Source organism: Triticum urartu, chromosome 3A, assembly GCF_056163025.1.
Source record: "Triticum urartu cultivar PI428250 chromosome 3A, HENAU_Tu73, whole genome shotgun sequence".
NCBI lineage: Eukaryota > Viridiplantae > Streptophyta > Magnoliopsida > Poales > Poaceae > Triticum > Triticum urartu.
Window position 1 is genome coordinate 548,205,177 of NC_141875.1, and position 19,932 is coordinate 548,225,108.

The 19,932-nt window shown below is 45.8% G+C and overlaps 1 protein-coding gene across 3 annotated transcripts; it reads left to right on the forward strand.

Moving 5' to 3' along the window:
* Positions 1-11,565: 11,565 nt before the first annotated feature.
* On the forward strand, positions 11,566-19,550 carry LOC125544983 (katanin p80 WD40 repeat-containing subunit B1 homolog KTN80.3). 3 transcript variants are annotated; one of them, XM_048708799.2, is made up of 17 exons: positions 11,566-11,825; positions 13,261-13,391; positions 13,496-13,613; positions 14,041-14,370; positions 14,652-14,722; positions 15,179-15,253; positions 15,325-15,468; positions 15,538-15,709; positions 15,814-16,470; positions 16,555-16,614; positions 16,732-16,868; positions 17,400-17,525; positions 18,082-18,156; positions 18,239-18,351; positions 18,592-18,708; positions 18,973-19,041; positions 19,206-19,550. In XM_048708799.2, exons 1-17 carry the CDS (start codon positions 11,795-11,797, stop codon positions 19,273-19,275), a joined length of 2,496 nt encoding a protein of 831 aa, XP_048564756.1. In that variant the 5' UTR covers positions 11,566-11,794; the 3' UTR covers positions 19,276-19,550. The 3 variants fall into 3 exon arrangements, with proteins under 3 accessions (XP_048564756.1, XP_048564757.1, XP_087403806.1); XM_048708800.2 differs by having other exon boundaries at positions 16,558-16,614; XM_087547680.1 differs by having other exon boundaries at positions 15,814-16,614.
* The last annotated feature ends 382 nt before the right edge of the window (positions 19,551-19,932 follow it).

Genomic DNA, 19,932 nt, shown 5'->3' on the forward strand with positions numbered 1-19,932 from the left:
TTCAAAATCTTCTATGGAGTATTCGGAGAAGGAACCCGCCTTGCAATGTCGAAGACAATCTGCGCGTCGGACTCATCGTCATTGAAGCCTGGTTCAGGGGCTACTGAGGGAGTCCTGGATTAGGGGGTCCTCGGACAGCCGGACTATATCCTTTGGCCGGACTGTTGGACTATGAAGATACAAGATTGAAGACTTTGTCCTGTGTCCGGGTGGGACTCTCCTTTGCGTGGAAGGCAAGCTTGGCAATTCGGATATGTAGATCTCCTCCATTGTAACCGACTCTGTGTAACCCTAGCCCCCTCCAGTGTCTATATAAACCGGAGGGTTTGGTCCGTAGGACAAAAAAACAACCATAATCATAGGCTAGCTTGTAGGGTTTAGCCTCTACGATCTCATGGTAGATCAACTCTTGTAATACTCATCATCAAGATCAATCAAGCAGGAAGTAGGGTATTACCTCCATCGAGAGGGCCCGAACCTGGGTAAACATTGTGTCCCCCGCCTCCTGTTACCATCCGCCTTACACGCACAGTTCGGGACCCCCTACCCGAGATCCACCGGTTTTGACACCGACACTCACCACCGTGCGTGAGTAATTCCATCGTAGGCTTGCTGGACGGTGATGGGTTGGATGAGATTTATCATGTAATCAAGTTAGTTTTCTTAGGGTTTGATCCCTAGTATCCACTATGTTCTGAGATTGATTTTGCTATGACTTTGTTATGCTTAATGCTTGTCACTAGGGCCCCAGTGCCATGATTTCAGATCTGAACCTATTATGTTTTCATGAATATATTTGTGTTCTTGATCCTATCTTGCAAGTTGTAGACACCTATTATGAATTATGATCCGCATACCCCAAGGTGACAATAATTGGGATCCAGTGATTACCGTAGTTTGAGGAGTTCATGTATTCACTAAGTGCTAATGCTTTGTTCCGGATATCTATTAAAAGGAGACCTTAATATCCCTTAGTTCCCATTGGAACCCCGCTGCCATGGGAGGGTAGGACAAAAGATGTCATGCAAGTTCTGTTCCATAAGCACGTATGACTATATACGGAATACATGCCTACATTATATTGATGAATTGGAGATAGTTCTGTGTCACCCTAGGTTATGACTGCTACATGATGAATATCATCCAACACAATTATCATTGCCGATCCAATGCCTACGAGCTTTTCACATATTGATCTTTGCCAAGTTACTTTCGTTTCTACTCTTGTTACAATCACTACAAAACTGCTACTGTTACTTTTGCCACCATTACCGTTACTTCCATATTACTTTACTACTAAATACTTTGCTGCAGATATTAAGTCTTTCAGGTGTGGTTGAATTGACAACTCAGTTGCTAATACTCGCGAATATTCTTTGGCTCCCCTTGTGTCGAATCAATAAATTTGGGTTGAATGCTCTACCCTCGAAAACGGTTGCGATCCCTTATACTTGTGGGTTATCAGCGACTACGTGGGCGGTGGGTGGGATGTAAATTTCCCTATCGTCGGCTTTAAGTCCGATCTTGTTGTAAACCAAAGCCTTGCCATCCGAGATTGACATACTTTGGATACGATCAAGCATCTCATTTAGGTGAGATAATTCTTCGGGATTCATGTCCTGGCTATAAGCGGGGCTGACTTAAAGTATGTCTGGCGCATAGCTCGAGACATTTTCAGCACGGGGAGGATCCGAGGGTGGTCCTAGATCCTGCCCCGAGGTCGGCTCTAAGTCTGATGTAATTCCCGAGATAGGGGTCGAGTCCGAGCTCAGACCGGTGGTCACGGGGAGATTGCCCCGAGCCATTACGTCGGGATTCTCGGGTGACGCTAGGGAGTCTGATCCGATGTCCTTGAGGCCAGATTGCCAGTCGAGTCGGCGCAGAACATCATGCCGCTGAACACAAAAAGTAGGCCAGGGGAGTAGACGTTCCCGTGGCCGTTGCCGCAGTTGATCTGCAGGTGAGCCATCGGTCCTTCTGTCGATCTCATAGCGGAACTCTCAATGAAAGCATCAGTGTCAATGTGAAAACCTGCAGACCTCGCTGTAGGGGGTCCCGAGCTGTCCATCTCAGACAGATGGTCACATGAACAAGGAGACGATGTTTACCCAGGTTTGGGCTCTCTCGATGCAGGTAAAACCCTATGTCCTACTCTTGTTTATATTGATATATGGATGTATCGGTACATGGTTGATCTACCTCGAGATCGTCAGATGTAGTCTAACTCTTGGGCTAGGTAAATGATATTGCGTTGATCTCCCCTCTGGGGGCTAAACCCCTTGGCTTATATACATGCCAGGTAGGGTATCTAGGGTTAAAAGGTTGGTATCTTGGCGTGGAGGTGGTAGGAGAAGTCTTGGAGTATACGACAAGTCTTCAGCAGATGCAGTCCTGATCATGCCCCATCGTGCAGCCACTGTAGTACATCTTGATAAGAATGAGGGCCCATCAGCCCAATCCGCGGAGCACGGGCCAACTAGGTTAGTACCCCCTAGTCCAGGACACCGTCACTAGACATATAACCACATCTGAAGGATGCTTAACCACCCATTACAGGGAGAGAAACATACTTAACATTCCAGGTTGTTGTACATGAACCAAAACAAGAACATGACTAAAGCTGGACGCAACAAGGGATCACCACTACTCAGGCAGAACCAAACAAAGTCTTTGAGTAGAAGGATTCCATCCATATACTCTCTTATGTGGACCTCATTTGCTACCCGAAATAGCCTCCGGGAAACCTCCTTAAGCATTTTTTTTGTTCTCCTTTTTTTCATCAGAATCACCCATGAATCCAACAAAGTGCACAAGGTAAATTAATGAATTCAAAGGTTTAACTTAAACATGGAGATGTGAGCAAAAAAGTTTCAAACCAAGGAGAAGAGGCTTAAGTAATTCATGAAGACATGGGAAAAGAAGTTCAAGCTAAGAGCATCTACAATCAGACTTGGCAAATCCGACCCCTCAAACGCCAGCGGACGCGCCTGGGCGCTTCCGCGGATAGTGACCGGTCACCCCTCAAAAAACGCATTCCACATCCGGATACCTCAAATTAGAAACCTCAAATCCATATTATTACATGCAACGTGAAACCTAATCTAAGCAGAGCTCGTCCGGTTTCGCTCCCCGCTTGCTCGGCTCCACCCTAGCCATGTCCGGTGGCTGGCTGCGCTCCTCAGAGTGTTGGTCCGGTCACCGGTATGGTAGGGTAGGGCATGGGACACGAGCCGGCCCACGGGACTCAAGGCGTCGTCGTCTCCGATGCCCTACTCTTCCTGGTTGGAGCCCGAAACCCGAACGGTGCCCGTGGACGTCAGATCGATGACGGATCCGTCCGGGGATGAGCCACCGACGTCCACGACGATGCGGTTGCGGCGCCCGAACGGATGCGCCATACGAGGCGCCGGAGAATGCGACTCTGCCTCGCCGACGTCCGCCGCCGCGAGGGCTGTCGCCGCCTCCCGTGCCCGGTGCCTTGCACAGTGGGCACGCCGTGCCATGACCTCGTGGGACGATAGTGCGTCTCGAATATCGACGCGCCATCGGAGGGGTTGCGCGTCTGCCAATGCGTTCGGACGCCGGATGGACCCACGGCCTCCGATGAGGTAGCTATGGCCGGTGTAGCGCCGGGTCCATGCGCCATTTGGGCGGACGCAATGGATTCCCGGCGGATGGACTTCGAGCACAACCGTGCACGGGTCTCCTCCCGGGTGCGGCGGAGCGCAAGCCGGACGGCCATCTCGTCCTCGGGGCCGCGTGGGATGAGTTCGGGGTCGACAGATCTGGAGGTGAAGGACCCGGATCCGGTGCCCGCCATGCCGGAGACAACCGGAAGGAGCCAGAGACGAGCTTGGGTGACGGCGACGAATGGAGGGGAGGAGAGTGAAGTGGCTAGGGTTTGGTCCGGCGAGCGGATGGGGGGATTTTATGTGGGGTCGGGTGGGTCAGCGTGGTCCGGGTCCGACGTGGTGGGCGCCCCATATCCGCCTCATATTTGCGTTGGATATGGGGGTGCCAGTTAGCCCAGGCGTTTGAGGGCCTTTTGAAGGACCGTCTGAATCAAACAATCGTAACCGGACAGTGACCGAGCGGTCCGCCCGAACGTATGAAGCGGGTTTAAGAGATCCGGTTGTAGATGCCCTAAGAAGAAGAGGCTTGCACTTGAGAGATGTGCATGATGTCCAAGGTCATGTTGGTCAAGTCCAACGACTTGGATGACAATGTTGGTGGCGTGGGTTTGCCGTATGCGTTGCGGCATCAATGCACGCTTTGCAAATGGTGACGGGCATGGTTCATTGGCCTTGCCCGGATTATTATTTTTGAAATAGAGGTAAAAAAATTGTCTCATTGATTAATTAAGCATAAGAAAATCATCAGTTAATTAACATAAAATCAAACAAAAAGCGGTACAATCCAATCACATGTGAACTATTCCCAAAGTATGCAACCCCATAAATACATGATTAACCCAACAACTATACGCAACACGTAACGATCATCAACCTTCGCACTGTTACATAGCAAAGACAGCCCCAACAAAAATAATTCGGCCGAAGATCACGGGTGCCATCAAAACCATGAAGACAAGGCAGACCACAAGGACCCTTGTCAGGATTATGAACTACTCTGGAGTATGTTTGAATTGTTAAATTGTTGGTTGGGCATAATTTGACTTTCAATTACTCTGAAACATGATTATTACTATCTCCGTCCCAAATATATGACGTTTTTGCACCTCGCACCGAGGTGCACCTCGACGCGTTCCGTGTCATTGTGTGGACGCCCAGTGTCTTCCCTGCCCGGTCTCCGGCCTCTCGCTGACTACTCAAGACCCTGGAAGTATGTGCAGTTGACGGGGAAACACAGGAGGACTGGGCGTGACCGTACCGGCCCCATTCCTAGGATGCTATACAGTGGGTTCACACGCGTGTGTGGCGCAAACAAATCGGATTAGATTTACTGTATCATGCCGTACAAAAATCGCATGAGATTCTATCGTATATGCATAGTAATTTCACGTAAACAAATGCAGCGTCAGGTCGCCTTGCCCCGTCGTAGTCGCTGGTAGTGCGATTGACGCAACACGCTAAAGTATCCTTGCCGCAGAGAGAGACCGTGTGCGGGCTGCAGCTACGCATACGCCCACGCGCCTACGCTGTTAAAGTATTAATAGATGTGTCGTGCTCGTGCAAGCACGCAATATACTACTACTACTACGGCGTGCAGTGAGAATCCAAGCCCGGACCCCGGAGCCCACGTCTGCGACACGCATCGTCGGCTATTTAGCCACACTTTTGGCTTTGACTATTATATTTTTTATGTCTATAACATGTAGAGTTCACTGTTTATAAAAAAAATCTTATCTCACGTGTTGCTAGAACCAAACATCTATCTAACTTGATCAAACTTGTCAAGGTTAGGTGTGACAACAGCCCCGTAGTTCCCATACGAGCTCCCTCATGCACAGCGGAGCGTTCATGTAACTGCTGCTTTTACGTCGACATGATGCAGCGTATCCTCGCGCTCTGGCCACCGGCCATGTGCCAGTACGTTTGTGAAGAGTTTCCGTGCAGTTCAGCAGTGTACTGTTAGCAGTTGCATCAATCTGCTTCTGCTTGGACAACCCTTTGCGGTACTGTTCGGTCATCCATTCATTGTGAACTGTAGCATGTTGCCTCAGTGGGCGGTGGAGCGCTATGAGTTGCAGGCCGCGGCGAGATAATGCATTCTCAGTTTCCTGTACTCTCGACAAAAGTTTCCTGCCGCAGAGTCCGTCCCGACCTGCCCCCAGAGCGAATCGCTACGGCGGAGGATCAGTGCACGCGTGCGCTTTCACGGGCACCACAGGCCTGCACCTGCAGACACTTCGGTCCATCCGGATCGTTCTTCTACACGAGGCCGGAGGCAGATCCGGTGCGGTGCATCTGCTATTTTTCTGCACGGATGCGCTTCAAGTTTTTTTTTTTTGAGGGAAAGGATTTGCTTCAAGTTTTTTTTAGCAGTGGATTCGCTTCAAGTGAAGAGTGATGAGAGAGCACGCACACAGTCGCACAGATACATGATGCAGCCCAGTACGGCCCGAAAAGGAGTTGGGCGGCGATTAATACCCCGACGGCCTCTCTACCAACCATACTACTACTTGGGTTTCTATTTTGTCCGGCCCGTTCACGTTGAATGCAGCGTCCGGCCATGAACTGCTGGCCCGCGACTCAACGACCAAAAACATCTTGAAACTTCTTCAGGTGCTTGGCCAATCATTCGAGTTCAGGCCATGAACGATATTTCTTTCCTTTTTCTTTTCCGCATATAATGGAACAGTGCTGGTATTAGCAGATGATATTTGACTTGTATTTCCAAATCGAGTGGCGTGTTTTGTTAAAATAGAGAGTGTTGTGTTTCGTAGGGTAGATCATCACCCATGGTTTGGTAAGGAGTGAAGAAATCTCACCGTCACCTCCATTTCACGTCTGAGACTATTAATTATTAAATGAAAATTCCTTCAGAAACAAGCTGAATCAGAGAGCAGCATTGCTATGGTAGCACGGGTGGTAAACTGCAAAGTATGCCCAATCTGGAACCATATTCTAGTTGTCATTTTTTTAACACGCTACAGACACAAACGTTTATGTATACGCACATGCATTCATCAACTCACAGTTTACTCTCATGAACACCTTCAAGAGATCGAGTGGACACATCATGTTCAGATTGACGTGCTAAACGTGCTAAACAGACGTGCATGAACCACATTCCAGTTCAGCTCTTTCTTAGAGAGACAATCCGTCTTTGTTAATAACCGCCAGCCTAAGCGCAATCATTGACACCTGTGCTAATCCCGTGCGACCCATTGGCCGGAGCCCGGCAAAGCATAGGTGTCGCCACATGCCATGGTGTAGTGGAAGCCCTCCGCCGAAGGGGCCCGGCATCTGCACACGCCGCCCATCTTCCTCGCACACGACAACCAGCACTGCATGTGCATGCACCTCGTCATCCGCAGCGCACGTCCCAGCTCACGCATGTTTCTGCAAAGCCAACAAGTACTATGGCCGTGCCACCTCGTGAGCCACCGTCCGCCGCAGCGCAGCTCGGCGCCGTCCGGCCGGTTTGTTCGCGGGCGGAAGGCGGGACGGAGGTGCTGGAAAACACACGCGGACACGGGGAAGTGGCCTCTGCCGGCCCCTGCTCCCGAGCGACGTCTCACCAGACGGCCTCCCTCTCCCTACAAAACACGCCGAAAGCTTCACGTCCGTGCTTTTGTCCATGTCTGGGGCAGCGCCTGTGAAGCGTCGCTGTGGACCGTTGTGCGCGTGCGGTTTAGCCAGCTCACGCCAACTCTCTAGCAGAGCAATTTTGTGCGGGAGATTCGGCGGGTGGAGATGCGCGTATCTGCTGAAACTGACGGCTCCTCGTCGTTTGCTTGGATGTGTTTGGTTGTCTTTTTTTTGCCACAAAAGAATGTGGTTGGTTCTCGATCGCCTACTCTTCAAGAGAGCTTTTATTTCTTCTCGAAAAGAAAACTTTTATGACCTTCCAACCAAAGGCCATGTTCATATTGCCGTCCCCTTGCTATAATTAGACAATGTGTAATTAATTTACAATCACAACTGATAATCGTCATATTGTAGTTTAATTTGCTCGGTATCCGTTTCTAATAGAGCCATGCATTGTGTTGTATCATCCACCCTACAAAGTTGCAGGGGCATGCACCTGCCCAGCCGTGTTGGTCATCCGATTGCTTTATGATCCGCAAAGTCATTGAATCCCACACGAGGACACAACAAATTTTAAAGTTTTAGTTTTTGAAACTTATGATTTTGTCAGTCATAGGTTCTAAAACCTACGATTCTATCGCTCGATTGTATCAAGTTTTAGAAGTTGAAACTAAATTTTAAAACCTCGTCGAAACGTTTTCAAAATGGATCTCATCTAATAGCCCTACAAGAAATGTGAATATGCAAATGAAACTTAATTTAAACTTTTGGTTCCAAGTATATGAAAGATTGAAAATTGAAAGCCAAAAGAAATAATGGGTTACGTGCCCGTCCTTGTGTGCTGCAAACCCCCTGCCCCACCCACCCTCTTAGGTAACCTTGATCTCCATTGCATCATTATGGGTCATCTCTGACGATGTTCATTGAAACACCCCCTACTTCATGCACCCTCTTAAGTAACCTTGATCTCCATTGCATCATTTTGGGTCATCTCTGACGATGTCCATGGAAACACCTCCTACTTGTCCGTGGACATGTCCAGACATGTGCGGGGAAAATTTCTACTTGTCTGCAGACAAAGTACTACCCAATGACATCCCCTTCTTGTTTGTAGATAAATGGTTGCAACGACTGGTTTTCTTGTTGTCAATTTTGAACATTTAAGCATAGACATCCAAAAGTATCCAGGTGGAGTTTCATGCATCCTATGTATATGTAACATAATAGGTAGCTTAAACACACTAAAACCCTAGAGGGCGCTGCTAAAAGGGAGGTGGAACTCAAAGGAGGTTAGGCGGACGCTGCTGGCGTTGTCGTCAAAGGAGGACCCATCCGAGTCGTCATCGTTGTCCCCGTGACATCTCCAATGGGCTGCGGTGACAGCATTTGGGTGGGAGGTGGTCGAATAGGATGGAGAGAGAGGGGGATAGATAGATAGTGAAGGAAATATGCCCTAGAGGCAATAATAAAGTTATTATTTATTTCCTTATATCATGATAAATGTTTATTATTCATGCTAGAATTGTATTAATAGGAAACATAATACATGTGTGAATACATAGACAAACAAAGTGTCACTAGTATGCCTCTACTTGACTAGCTCGTTAATCGAAGATGGTTATGTTTCCTAATCATGAACAAAAGAGTTGTTATTTGATTAACGGGATCACATCATTAGAAGAATGATGTGATTGACATGACCCATTCCGTTAGCTTAGCACTTGATCGTTTAGTATGTTGCTATTGCTTTCTTCATGACTTATACATGTTCCTATGACTATGAGATTATGCAACTCCCGTTTGCCGGAGGAACACTTTGTGTGCTACCAAACGTCACAACGTAACTGGGTGATTATAAAGGAGCTCTACAGGTGTCTCCAAAGGTACATGTTGGGTTGGCATATTTCGAGATTAGGATTTGTCACTCCGATTGTCGGAGAGGTATCTCTGGGCCCTCTCGGTAATGCACATCACATAAGCCTTGCAAGCATTGCAACTAATGAGTTAGTTGTGAGATGATGTATTACGGAACGAGTAAAGAGACTTGCCGGTAACGAGATTGAACTAGGTATTAAGATACCGACGGTCGAATCTCGGGCAAATAACATACCAATGACAAAGGGAACACCGTATGTTGTTATGCGGTCTGACCGATAAAGATCTTTATAGAATATGTGGGAGCCAATATGAGCATCCAGGTTCCGCTTTTGGTTATTGACCGGAGACATGTCTCGGTCATGTCTACATTGTTCTCGAACCCGTAGGGTCCGCACGCTTAAGGTTTCGATGATAGTTATATTATGAGTTTATAAGTTTTGATGTACCGAAGGAGTTCGGAGTCCCGGATGAGATCAGGGACATGACGAGGAGTCTCGAAATGGTCGAGACGTAAAGATCGAAATATTGGACGACTATATTCGGACATCGGAAAGGTTCCGAGTGATTCAGGTATTTTTCGGAGGTACCGGGGAGTTACGGGAATACGAGGAAGAAGCAATGGGCCTTAATGGGCCTTGGTGGGAAGGACCAGGAGGTGGCGCGCGCCCCTCCCAAGCCTAGTCCGAATTGGACAAGGGGTTTGGGGCGCGGCCCCTCTCTCCCTTCCTTCCCCTCTTCCTCTCTTTTCCCCTTTCCCCCTTCTCCTAGTTGGACTAGGAAAGGAGGAAACCTACTCCAACTAGGAGTAGGAATCCTACTCCCCTGGCGCGCCCCTCCTAGGGCCGGCCTCCTCCCCCCTTGCTCCTTTATATACGGGGGCAGGGGGCACCTCTAGACACACAAGTTGATCTCTAAGATCGTTCTCTTAGCCGTGTGCGGTGCCCCCTTGCACCATAGTCCTCGATAATATTGTAGTGGTGCTTAGGCGAAGCCCTGCGACAGTAGAATATCAAGATCGTCACCACGCCGTCGTGCTGACGGAACTCTTTCCCGACACTTTGCTGGATCGGAGTCCGGGGATCGTCATCGAGCTGAACGTGTGCTAGAACTCGGAGGTGCCGTAGTTTCGGTGCTTGATCGGTCGGGCCGTGAAGACGTACGACTACATCAACCGCGTTGTCATAACGCTTCCGCTATCGGTCTACAAGGATACGTAGATCACACTCTCCCCTCTCGTTGCTATGCATCACCATGATCTTGCGTGTGCGTAAGAATTTTTTTGAAATTACTACGTTCCCCAACAGATAGATAGATAGATAGGGGGTACAAGAAGGTTTGTGGATAGCGTCGGGCTGTCAGGTCGACATGTCGAATAATCAAGATGAAACGTACCCCTCCCGTTTGTTTGACATCGTATTGGGGGAGGGGGAGGGGGAGGGGGGGGGGGGTAGACTGACTGGATCGAAGTAGGAGAGCATGGTAAAGGCCCGTTTTATTCGTATTGTCCAATCAGGCCAAGTAGCGGTGCCCGTTGGAGACACACTTAACATCTTTGTCATGTGGGGGACGCTTCTTTCTTTTTTGACAACACCTGCCGGGATAATGGACATTTGCTACCCATATACTCCAGTTTCTCAACTTGACCACGATCCAGGCCATTATCTAATTGTTTGAATGTTAATACCTAAGAGATAATGCCGAACACTATCGGCTTGAGGCGTTACTAACTTGGAGTCACGGAGAGCACCCGTTACCCGTTAGACTTGTATGGTGCAAGGTGCATATGAGTACATATGAGTGAGACGTATTTTTCGCTACCTCTCTCTCTCCCAATCTTATTTTACCATCACAACTTCATCCTCTTTGGGCATGACATTCCATGCAACCCTTCTATCATTCAGGTCCTCTCTTTAACGACATATCGGCAGCAACTATCTTGGCATGCCAATGTCACTGAAGCCAACACCCGATCGAAGGATACTATCGCCGCAACCGTCAACCGATCTCCATGTTGCATTTCGCAACGTACCATACCACACATGATCAACAGTTCATCGAATAATAGAAAAAACATCAGAGAGGTCTCATCTAAACAAGCGCGAGTTGAAGACGATCCAGTCAGTATTTCTTACCCATGTGATTCAAAATAAGTGTCGTGTTTTAGTTTGGGATCGGAGTTAGTATATTGAATAATGCGCTAACATAAAAGGTCAGGAGATTATCCCTTTCCACAGCAAGGCCGTGCAAGAGAGGTTTTTATTCGTTTCAACTTTTGGGCCGTCTCTCTTCCGTCCCCTTCCAACAGCAACGAACGCGAGAAGAGGATCCTCTTTCCTTTATTGCGCTTTGGTACAAAAAAGAAAAGAAACGAGACCAAAAGCGAAGCCAAGGGGAAGGGGCAGGAGGACCCAGGAGAGAGAAAGGACGACAAAAACTCCACTCTCCCACCCACCCACGCCGCTCCACACCCATCCTTCTCACTGCTGCGACTGCGAGCAAGGGAGAGAGAGAGAGCGGGGAGAGAAAGGCGAAGCGGCTCTCGTCTCGCTCGCCTCCTCCACATACCACTCGGATCCGAAATTCTCAACCCCGCTCCCGCCCCTGCTCCACTCGTCCTCTACTCGTCGTCGTCCACTGCACGGCGACCCCAGGGCCAGCGCCCGGGGGCCGGCGGCCCGGAGCGGGGGAGAGGCGGAGGGGGGATGGACCCCGAGAAGCGCGGCTACAAGTTCCGTATCCTTTTTTTTTTTGTCTGCTTACGCTCCGAGAGCTGCTCTTGGTTCACGACTCCTGTTCTTGGTTCGATTTAGCTCACGGGGGCCGCAAGAGGCAACTGTCTCTTCGAGTAATCCGGGTGGGCATTTGCGGGCCGGCGGACGGAGATTGATATCTCCCCCGCGAATTCGTGCGTTCTCTTCTGGTTCGCGGTTTGTCGAAGCAACGGGGGGGGGGGGGGGGGGGGGGGGGGATAGATTCGCGAGAAAAGATTTACCCCCCTTTTGTTTCCCCTTTCTTGGCAAGCTACGTTAACGAAGGCTCTGCCATTTCTCTTTGGAATGTTGGCAGGAGAGCTGCCAAATCCGTTGATTAGAAAGGGGTGTTACAGGAACACCCCCATTTCTTGAAGCAACTACTAAGCTAAACCTTGAGCGTTGTAGCTTCCCCCCTTTTGCCACAATTTAGGCTGGCAATGCCTGGTAATCAAGGGAGTGTTTGGTTATCCGGCAAGCGTTGGCTTAGCCTGGCTCAGCAAGGAAGCGAGGGATTTGGTTCCCGAGCGAGCCTGCCTCGTATCCTGCGGTTTCCAGCTTTTTCTTCGGTTGACCGAGCTAGCCAAATCGGCTCGCCTCCGTCGGCAAGGATTGCCTTGCCTAGCGAGGTAAGCTGGCAAGCGATCCAAACGCTCCCTTATATTTTGCCTTTCAAGCAGCTATTACTAATGGGAAATCCCAAATGCTCCCCCACAAAAAGCAATAATAGGAGTAAAGACCAAATGCTGACATGCTTAGGATGATTTAGTCAAAAAACAGTAATGTGGATGGTGTATTTTTCATAGTTGTCATAGACACAAAGGAAAATTCCCCATGTGGTTGGGCTCAATGGAAATTTTCCTCTGGGGCTGCATAGTGGTCCATAGGAAAAGTTGTTATGTAAGCCCTGTAGAATAGATTCTTTAGGAGCATAATCCTCCAAAATTCATATTAAAGTTCTTGGAATCAAAGACATCCAAGTTATTGTTGAAGGACCAACGAACAGTTCAAACCCATACTTCAATAGTTCCTCGAGACGAAATTTTGTGGTAAGGAATCAAGTCACAAACGTCTTTTTTCTTTCGGTGCAACATGCTTTATCTGCACTTGTCCTTACCATGCATATCACCTCACTTTCCAAACTACAGCATAATTATGTCAACTAGAAAAATGGTTGGGGGTGATTTGCCTTTCAGCTTACCTAACAACACATATGAGTAATGTATAGTTGATTGGGTTGTTCTTACTGCTTACCTGCACGTTCACTAAACATAAGGCACTTATATGTCATGTCAAAGGATGATTTAGTATGCACAACTTGCCAACTAATACTTTTATATGCAGGAAAGTCAATATAAGGCTTTGAAAATCTGTGGTTCTCAAACTTGACTCCTCCTTAACCAGTAATCTGAAACTAGAGGAGTTTGTGGCGCACGATGCTGAAGTGAGGTCCTTGGCCATCGGCAAGAAGTCGAGCCGTGTGTTCATTACTGGTGGCAGTGACCGCAACGTCAACCTGTGGGCAATTGGCAAGCAGACTCCTCTCCTGGTTTGTGCCCTATGACATTATGAGCATGATACTACAGTTCTCTTTGGCTATTTGATAATTTGACTCATGTTGTGTTCTTCAATGGGCGTCTGTTGTTTGCACAGAGCTTGTCGGGCCACACAAGCTCGGTTGAGGCTGTAGAGTTTGATACAGCAGAGGTGCTTGTGCTTGCTGGCTCATCAAATGGCTCCATCAAGCTCTGGGACTTGGAAGAAGCTAAAGGTGTGGTTAGTGCTTATATAAAGCCCCCAGAAGAGGGTTATATCTACTGTCTTTCTTTTTCCTTTAAATTGTCTGTTCATTGTAACCAGCTTTTGAGCATGGAAATTGCATTATATGGTATCTTGTGTGTTCATCACAAAATTTATATATTTCAGAGTGGGTGAGTTTGAATTGCTGAGTGCCTTGACTTTATATGTAGTAATATAGACGCAAGAATCGTTGAAATCTTTGTCAAATGTCTTTGGTGATCATACGAAACATGAGTACACTATGAATTTCTCAGCTGAGCTAATGTTCTCAATAGCAGCTGAAAGCATAAGGTCTTTTGGGAGGGTGTTTTCATAACATTAGTGCTTGTCTTGGTAGACTGTAAACTATGCTTTTGCTGAAAGTAGATGTCTGGTTGTTGTTTTGAATTGAAATGCAGTTGTGCGGTCTCTCACTGGGCATAGGTCAAGTTGCACTGCTGTTGAATTCCATCCATTTGGCGAATTTTTTGCATCTGGTTCTTCAGATACAGATCTCAAGATCTGGGATATAAAGAAAAAAGGATGCCTTCATACATACAAGGGTCACAGAGGAGCAATTAAATCAATCCGATTTACACCTGATGGGCGATGGATCGTCACCGGTGGAGAAGATAACATTGTGAAGGTGTGGGATCTGACAGCTGGAAAGCTCTTACATGATTTCAAGTTCCACAGTGGACAAATCCGATGCATTGATTTTCATCCTCAAGAATTTTTGCTTGCAACAGGTACTGACTTTTCCTTCCAAATGTTAGAAGTGTTAAGATTTTTGAGAGAGCATATTTTGTTTTTGTAATGCAACATAAATCATCAAGAATTGTTTATTGTTTAGTATGATCTAAGAACAAGTTCTAATTGTCCGAGGAATCCCATTTTAATTGTGTAATATAGTTAGAAACATCTTTTTGGCTTGGAAAAATGTGTGTTGTTAGACTAACTATAACTACTGAAGTTTTACTGTTTTAGAAAGCTGAAGTATATTCTCAGTCTGTTTACTGTTATTTTCCAGGCTCAGCTGATCGAACTGTGAAGTTTTGGGATCTTGAGACTTTTGAATTGATAGGTTCTGCCGGACCCGAGGTACTTGCAAGTGATTTTCTTATACCATTTCATTTTTGTGCAAGTCGAACATTGTCAATTGTTAAACCATAAAGGCATAAGCTACGAATCCTCAATTACGTTGTATGCAATATGCATGGTATCCAAATACAGTAGTTGCTCACTGCGGCTGATATTTCTGCATCTATTTCTTTTTTTCTTTTCAAATTGGCACCATAGGAATTCCTTGAAACAAGTTTGAGGAAAATATATTGTATTCCATTTTAAGTACTTGAAAAGGTTGATGATGCCCCTTCTCACATTTCTCTGTGATTGATTGTTTGAGTTATTTTCAGTGATGCTTTTATATATATACTGAAGTTGCTTACTGCTCTTCTGCATTTGTTTTTGTTCCTGTATTAAAACGTGCATGGTGAGCGCACATTCACCTTCCTGTTATGATAGATTTATTTACTTCACAAGCATCTTTTATTCCAGGATACTGGTGTACGTTCTATGGTCTTTCACCCAGATGGAAAAACCCTTTTCTGCGGATTAGAGCAAAGCTTAAAGGTAGGTCTGATTTTCATGTGTTCTATTGATATTGCTTGCATGGCATTTGCTGACTACATGGACATCTTCAGGTATTCTCTTGGGAACCAGTAAGATGCCATGATGCTGTTGACATGCGATGGAACAATTTAGCTGACCTTAGTATTTACGAAGGAAAACTGTTGGGATGCTCGTACCATGAACGCCGTGTTGGTGTTTGGGTTGCTGATATATCAGTGAGTGTCATTCTTTGCATGTAATATGTACCTTTGTTTGTATGTCCTAACTTTTATCTTTTGACCCAGCTCATTGAACCCTATGCTCTTGGTGTTTTGCCGAAAGCAAATTTTTTTGCTGAGCTTGTGGATTCTGTGGATGATAATCCTGTGAAACCGAATGGTAGCACTACGAAGCCCATTCGTGCTGTAGCAACATCACATCCAAAAAACATGTACAAAGTCCAGGAGTCAGGAATTGGTATGGCTTTAAATTATCAATATATTTTTAAGTTTGCACTGAAATGACTAACTTTATCTAAGTATTCCACACTGAATAGTGACAATATGTCTTATTGATATCAGCTGAAAGCAGAGTTCGGGCCTTACATTTAACTCCAGGAAGTACAGACAAAATAAAGAAAGATAGGAGCAGCAGCATTCCTCGAAGACCTGATTCATCTGTCAAACCATCTACTCCAGTACGACGTATGAAGCCCGTCGATAGTCCTTCCACAAATTTAAAAACAGCAGAACGCAGTTTCGGACAGCGGGACATCCAATTATTATCTCGTACAGGGATGGCTATTAATTCTTCGATCACTAAAAAAGCTCCGCCTACAGAGTCGGTAGCTGTAAAAGATATTTACACTACATCACAGGCTGTTTCTGTGCCTGTTGTTGTTCCTAGAGACATTTTGGAGGACAAATCAGCAGGCAGTATTCATAGAGGAATTGGAGGCAGAACTGCAGTCCCAGATGATTTTTACAGTCCAGTGCACTTGAGAAAACGTTTACCTAGTGGCGGTACTAGTGATAGTGTCAGCTCAGTAAAATCCATGCTCGCTGAGCCTGATGTTTGCTCGGAGGGTTTGTCTGGGTTAAAGTTCTCCTTTGGACTAACTCCAAATGACAAGAAAGAAGAATCTGACAGTACTGATAAAGGAGAAATTAGACAAATAGCAGAAAAGATGGACAGAATAGTATCATTTGATCATCCGGTGCAGTCAAATGATGACAAGGGTATTGCTCTTTCTTTGTTCTTAAGCATTCAAGCGCTGCGCTTTTGTTCATTTTGGGAATTTAACATTATAGCTCTTTTTACAGCAGCATATGAATCACCGTGCTCGACGACAGGAACAGCCAGGGTCAAATATGTTAGAGGAGGTGTGTGTGTGTGTGTGTTAACTGATGTTATCTAGAGCAATCTTGTATCCATGCTGAAGCTTGAGGTTACTTGGCGTAAATATAATTTTCTAATGATATTGTCAACTCCTTTTGCAGTTGCTGTGCCGTTAGGAAAAACTAAGTCTCTTGTTGAGAGATTTGAAAAGAGAGAGAGTTCTAGCATTGATTGTTCATCGCCAACTGGCTCTAGTGGTGATCATACAATGAAAGCTGATAGCCCTCCCACCAGTTCGGTATGCTTTCATGTTTTTACTGTAGTTAACTTTCAATATGATTTTATCCTTATGAATCATCAGTATAGTGATATTAAGAAATGCTTAATGTTTAGGAATCATCAGTATAATGGTATTAAGAAATGCTTAATGTTTAAGAACTCCTTACATAGTTACTGTATCAAATCCCTACTATAATCTTATTTGGTTCTCAATTAGTAACTCATTCATACTTTGTCTGTGCATGTTATGATAATGTAAAATCCAGAACCCCTACTAGTCATTTGGAGATACAAGTAATGATGAAATTTGTTCAGAAACCAGATATAAGATATATGGGGGCAGTCACTGACTTAATGTGTTCTGGAGTTACAATATGCTAGTATGTGGCTGGAAGGCTGCAGCTATAGTATTTTCAGAAACTTTGTACAGAATACAAGTCAAACAAATATGGCTATACTATTGTTATATTTTTATCATTTGATGTTCTCTAGTGTTTGTGATTCATTTTGCTGTTCAACTTATTTGGTTTGCGGTGATTGTAATTGACAGGCAGAAGCAAGTCGCACATATGAAAGGGACTTGCCAACAGTGGACGAGATGACGACTCCAATCGATTTGGTGCGGAACCATGATGAATTTATAAATGTTGTAAAATCTCGGTTGACAAAGCTAGAGGTGATTCTTCTGTTCTTTACTTGCGAACATCTGTTTCTTACTAGCCCAGGGAACTTACGCCCAACAAGTTGATGGGAAATCTTGCAAACCCTGTCAAGTTTATTTGTTAATGCAGCTTGTGGATGTCAACAGGTTTTCTGTTATTCTTCTATGAACTTTAGCTTGATTTACTTGGGGCTTGAGAAATGACCCATATGGAAGCAACAAATTTGAAACATAGGTTGACAATATCAGTGCAGGTTACTAGAAATCAAAATACATGCCATGCACCCTAAAAGAATTCACACCCATCTGGCGAAATCCATGTACTTGGAGATGTGGGAAATTGGCTTAACTTTCTGTAGTTTCTTCAGTACAAAGCTTAACATTAACATCTGCCTACGATTGAATGACATGTGATAAATGTAGGTTGTTATCCTTCCCGTCTTGTAGGCTGTGTATGGAATGAGTACATGTTCTTGTAAAGTGATGTTGATTAGTCACCTAAAAATTAACGCTAGCGTGTTCTTGTAAAGTGTTGCCAATATAATACTAGTACTAACCCTAATGTGTTCAGATGATGCGGCATGTCTTTAACCTAAATGGCATCAAAGGAGCAATTGCTGCGGTCGCAAAGTTGCCTGATATTGCTGTAAGTTTTTCCTCAGATGTATGATGGTTGTACATGATGCTCTTCACATTGTTTTTAGCTACTAATTGTTGAATTCGAACAGGTTCAAGCTGATGTTGTTAGTACTCTCAAGGGAAAACTTGGTCTTTTCAACCTAGATATTTTCTCAAGCCTTCTGCCTGTTCTTGCCGGGTTACTGAACAGCAAAACTGAAAGGTAGCACACCTGATAGTAACACAGATGCACATGTACCCATGCATGCCCAAGAAGATGCCAATGCTATATCTTGCAAATCTGTACTGTTGAAACAGAAGATCATCTTTATTTTTCAGACCCATATAATTATCCTGCAATATGTGAATGAATGCTTATATTGGCGTGGCATCCTACTGTAGGAAATGGTTAGTTTAGCAGTAATTATTGTGTCTTCTAATTACGTCTGCCTCAAATTTGCAGGCATGCTATTGTTGCTTTGGAGATGTTATTGGATCTTATAAAGATTTTTGGACCGGTTATTCATTCAACATTGTCAAGTAGTTCACCTGTTGGAGTAGATCTTCAAGCTGAACAGAGGTATGCTCAACTTCACTCGGGGAAGGGAGCTGAGTGTTGCTAAGAGTAAGAGGGATGCTGCAAAAACTTGTGTTGCTACAAGCCTACAAATGAACTCGGTGCGAGGTGGCAAGTTGGCCCCGAACATATGCTTTGCCGAAACTGTTGCCCTAAATGAATGAACTGCAGCCATCAGTAGCATATTACCCTAGCTGGGGCCTTTATATTCTTTAGAGATATATATATAACCAGGGCAGTAACCAATTTGTGTGATGCCATGTGCAGGTTGCAGCGTTGCACCCGGTGTTTTAACCATTTGCAAAAGATTGTGCAAGCTCTACAACCGTTGATGATGTAATCCCTCTCCCTCCCTTCACCAGACACCACTAGTTGTTTTCATGCGTGCTCTTCGGCTTCTTTTGTGTACCACTGCAACCAGCGAACGTTGCGCTACGATGAGCAACAAGCGTATCTGACGGTCTGCAATTTTGCTTCTTCTCTTGTTCTTGTTGGCGCAGGCGGAGCGGCCAGTCGGCGCAGCTTGCTCAAGAGCTGAACATGTCTTTGCAAGACCTGGTTGTCTTCTGAAACTAGCCGGAAGCTCAAGTTCACACCGTCAGAGTAGATACCATTCTTTTTGTTACAGAAAATGGAAGTGCCATATGGTGGCGGGGCGGGGTAGCCTGTTGTGGTGGTGGTGTAATTGTTTGTTGTTCCCTGTTGTACATGTGAGCGAGTGAGCGAGAGAGCTTGGCTGTTCATCAGTCTGTAATTAGCCCCCATTTTACTGCATGGACAGCCCCGGACGGACGACCGAGGGAGTGGAGATGAATGAATGGATGGAAAAAACGCCTGTTAGTTTACTCCTGTGTTCGGTCCGGTCTTCGCTTTCTGTGGTGCTGGTTCGCTCCACCATTAGCCGTGTGGTAGGAGTTTTGAAGACAACCATCTCTCCTCCAGAGGTTGGTACGGTACGGCCGTTTGACCGTTCCTTTGTTTAGCATGAGATCACCAGCTGGTTGCCTAGGACTGCTCGTTTGAATATCGTCCTAAAAATGTGAACTCATACTTGGCTGCTAAGGAAACAATATTGTGAAGTCTACCACCAGCTGCCCGCTGTTTTTTCCCCCTCCTTCCTAAAACTCAGCTCTAAGAAAGTGGGATTCTGTGTAATAAGTTGTTGAATATCAACAACTCTGTAAAAAATAATCAGAGAAGTTTAATGTGCTGTGTAAAAAATAATCA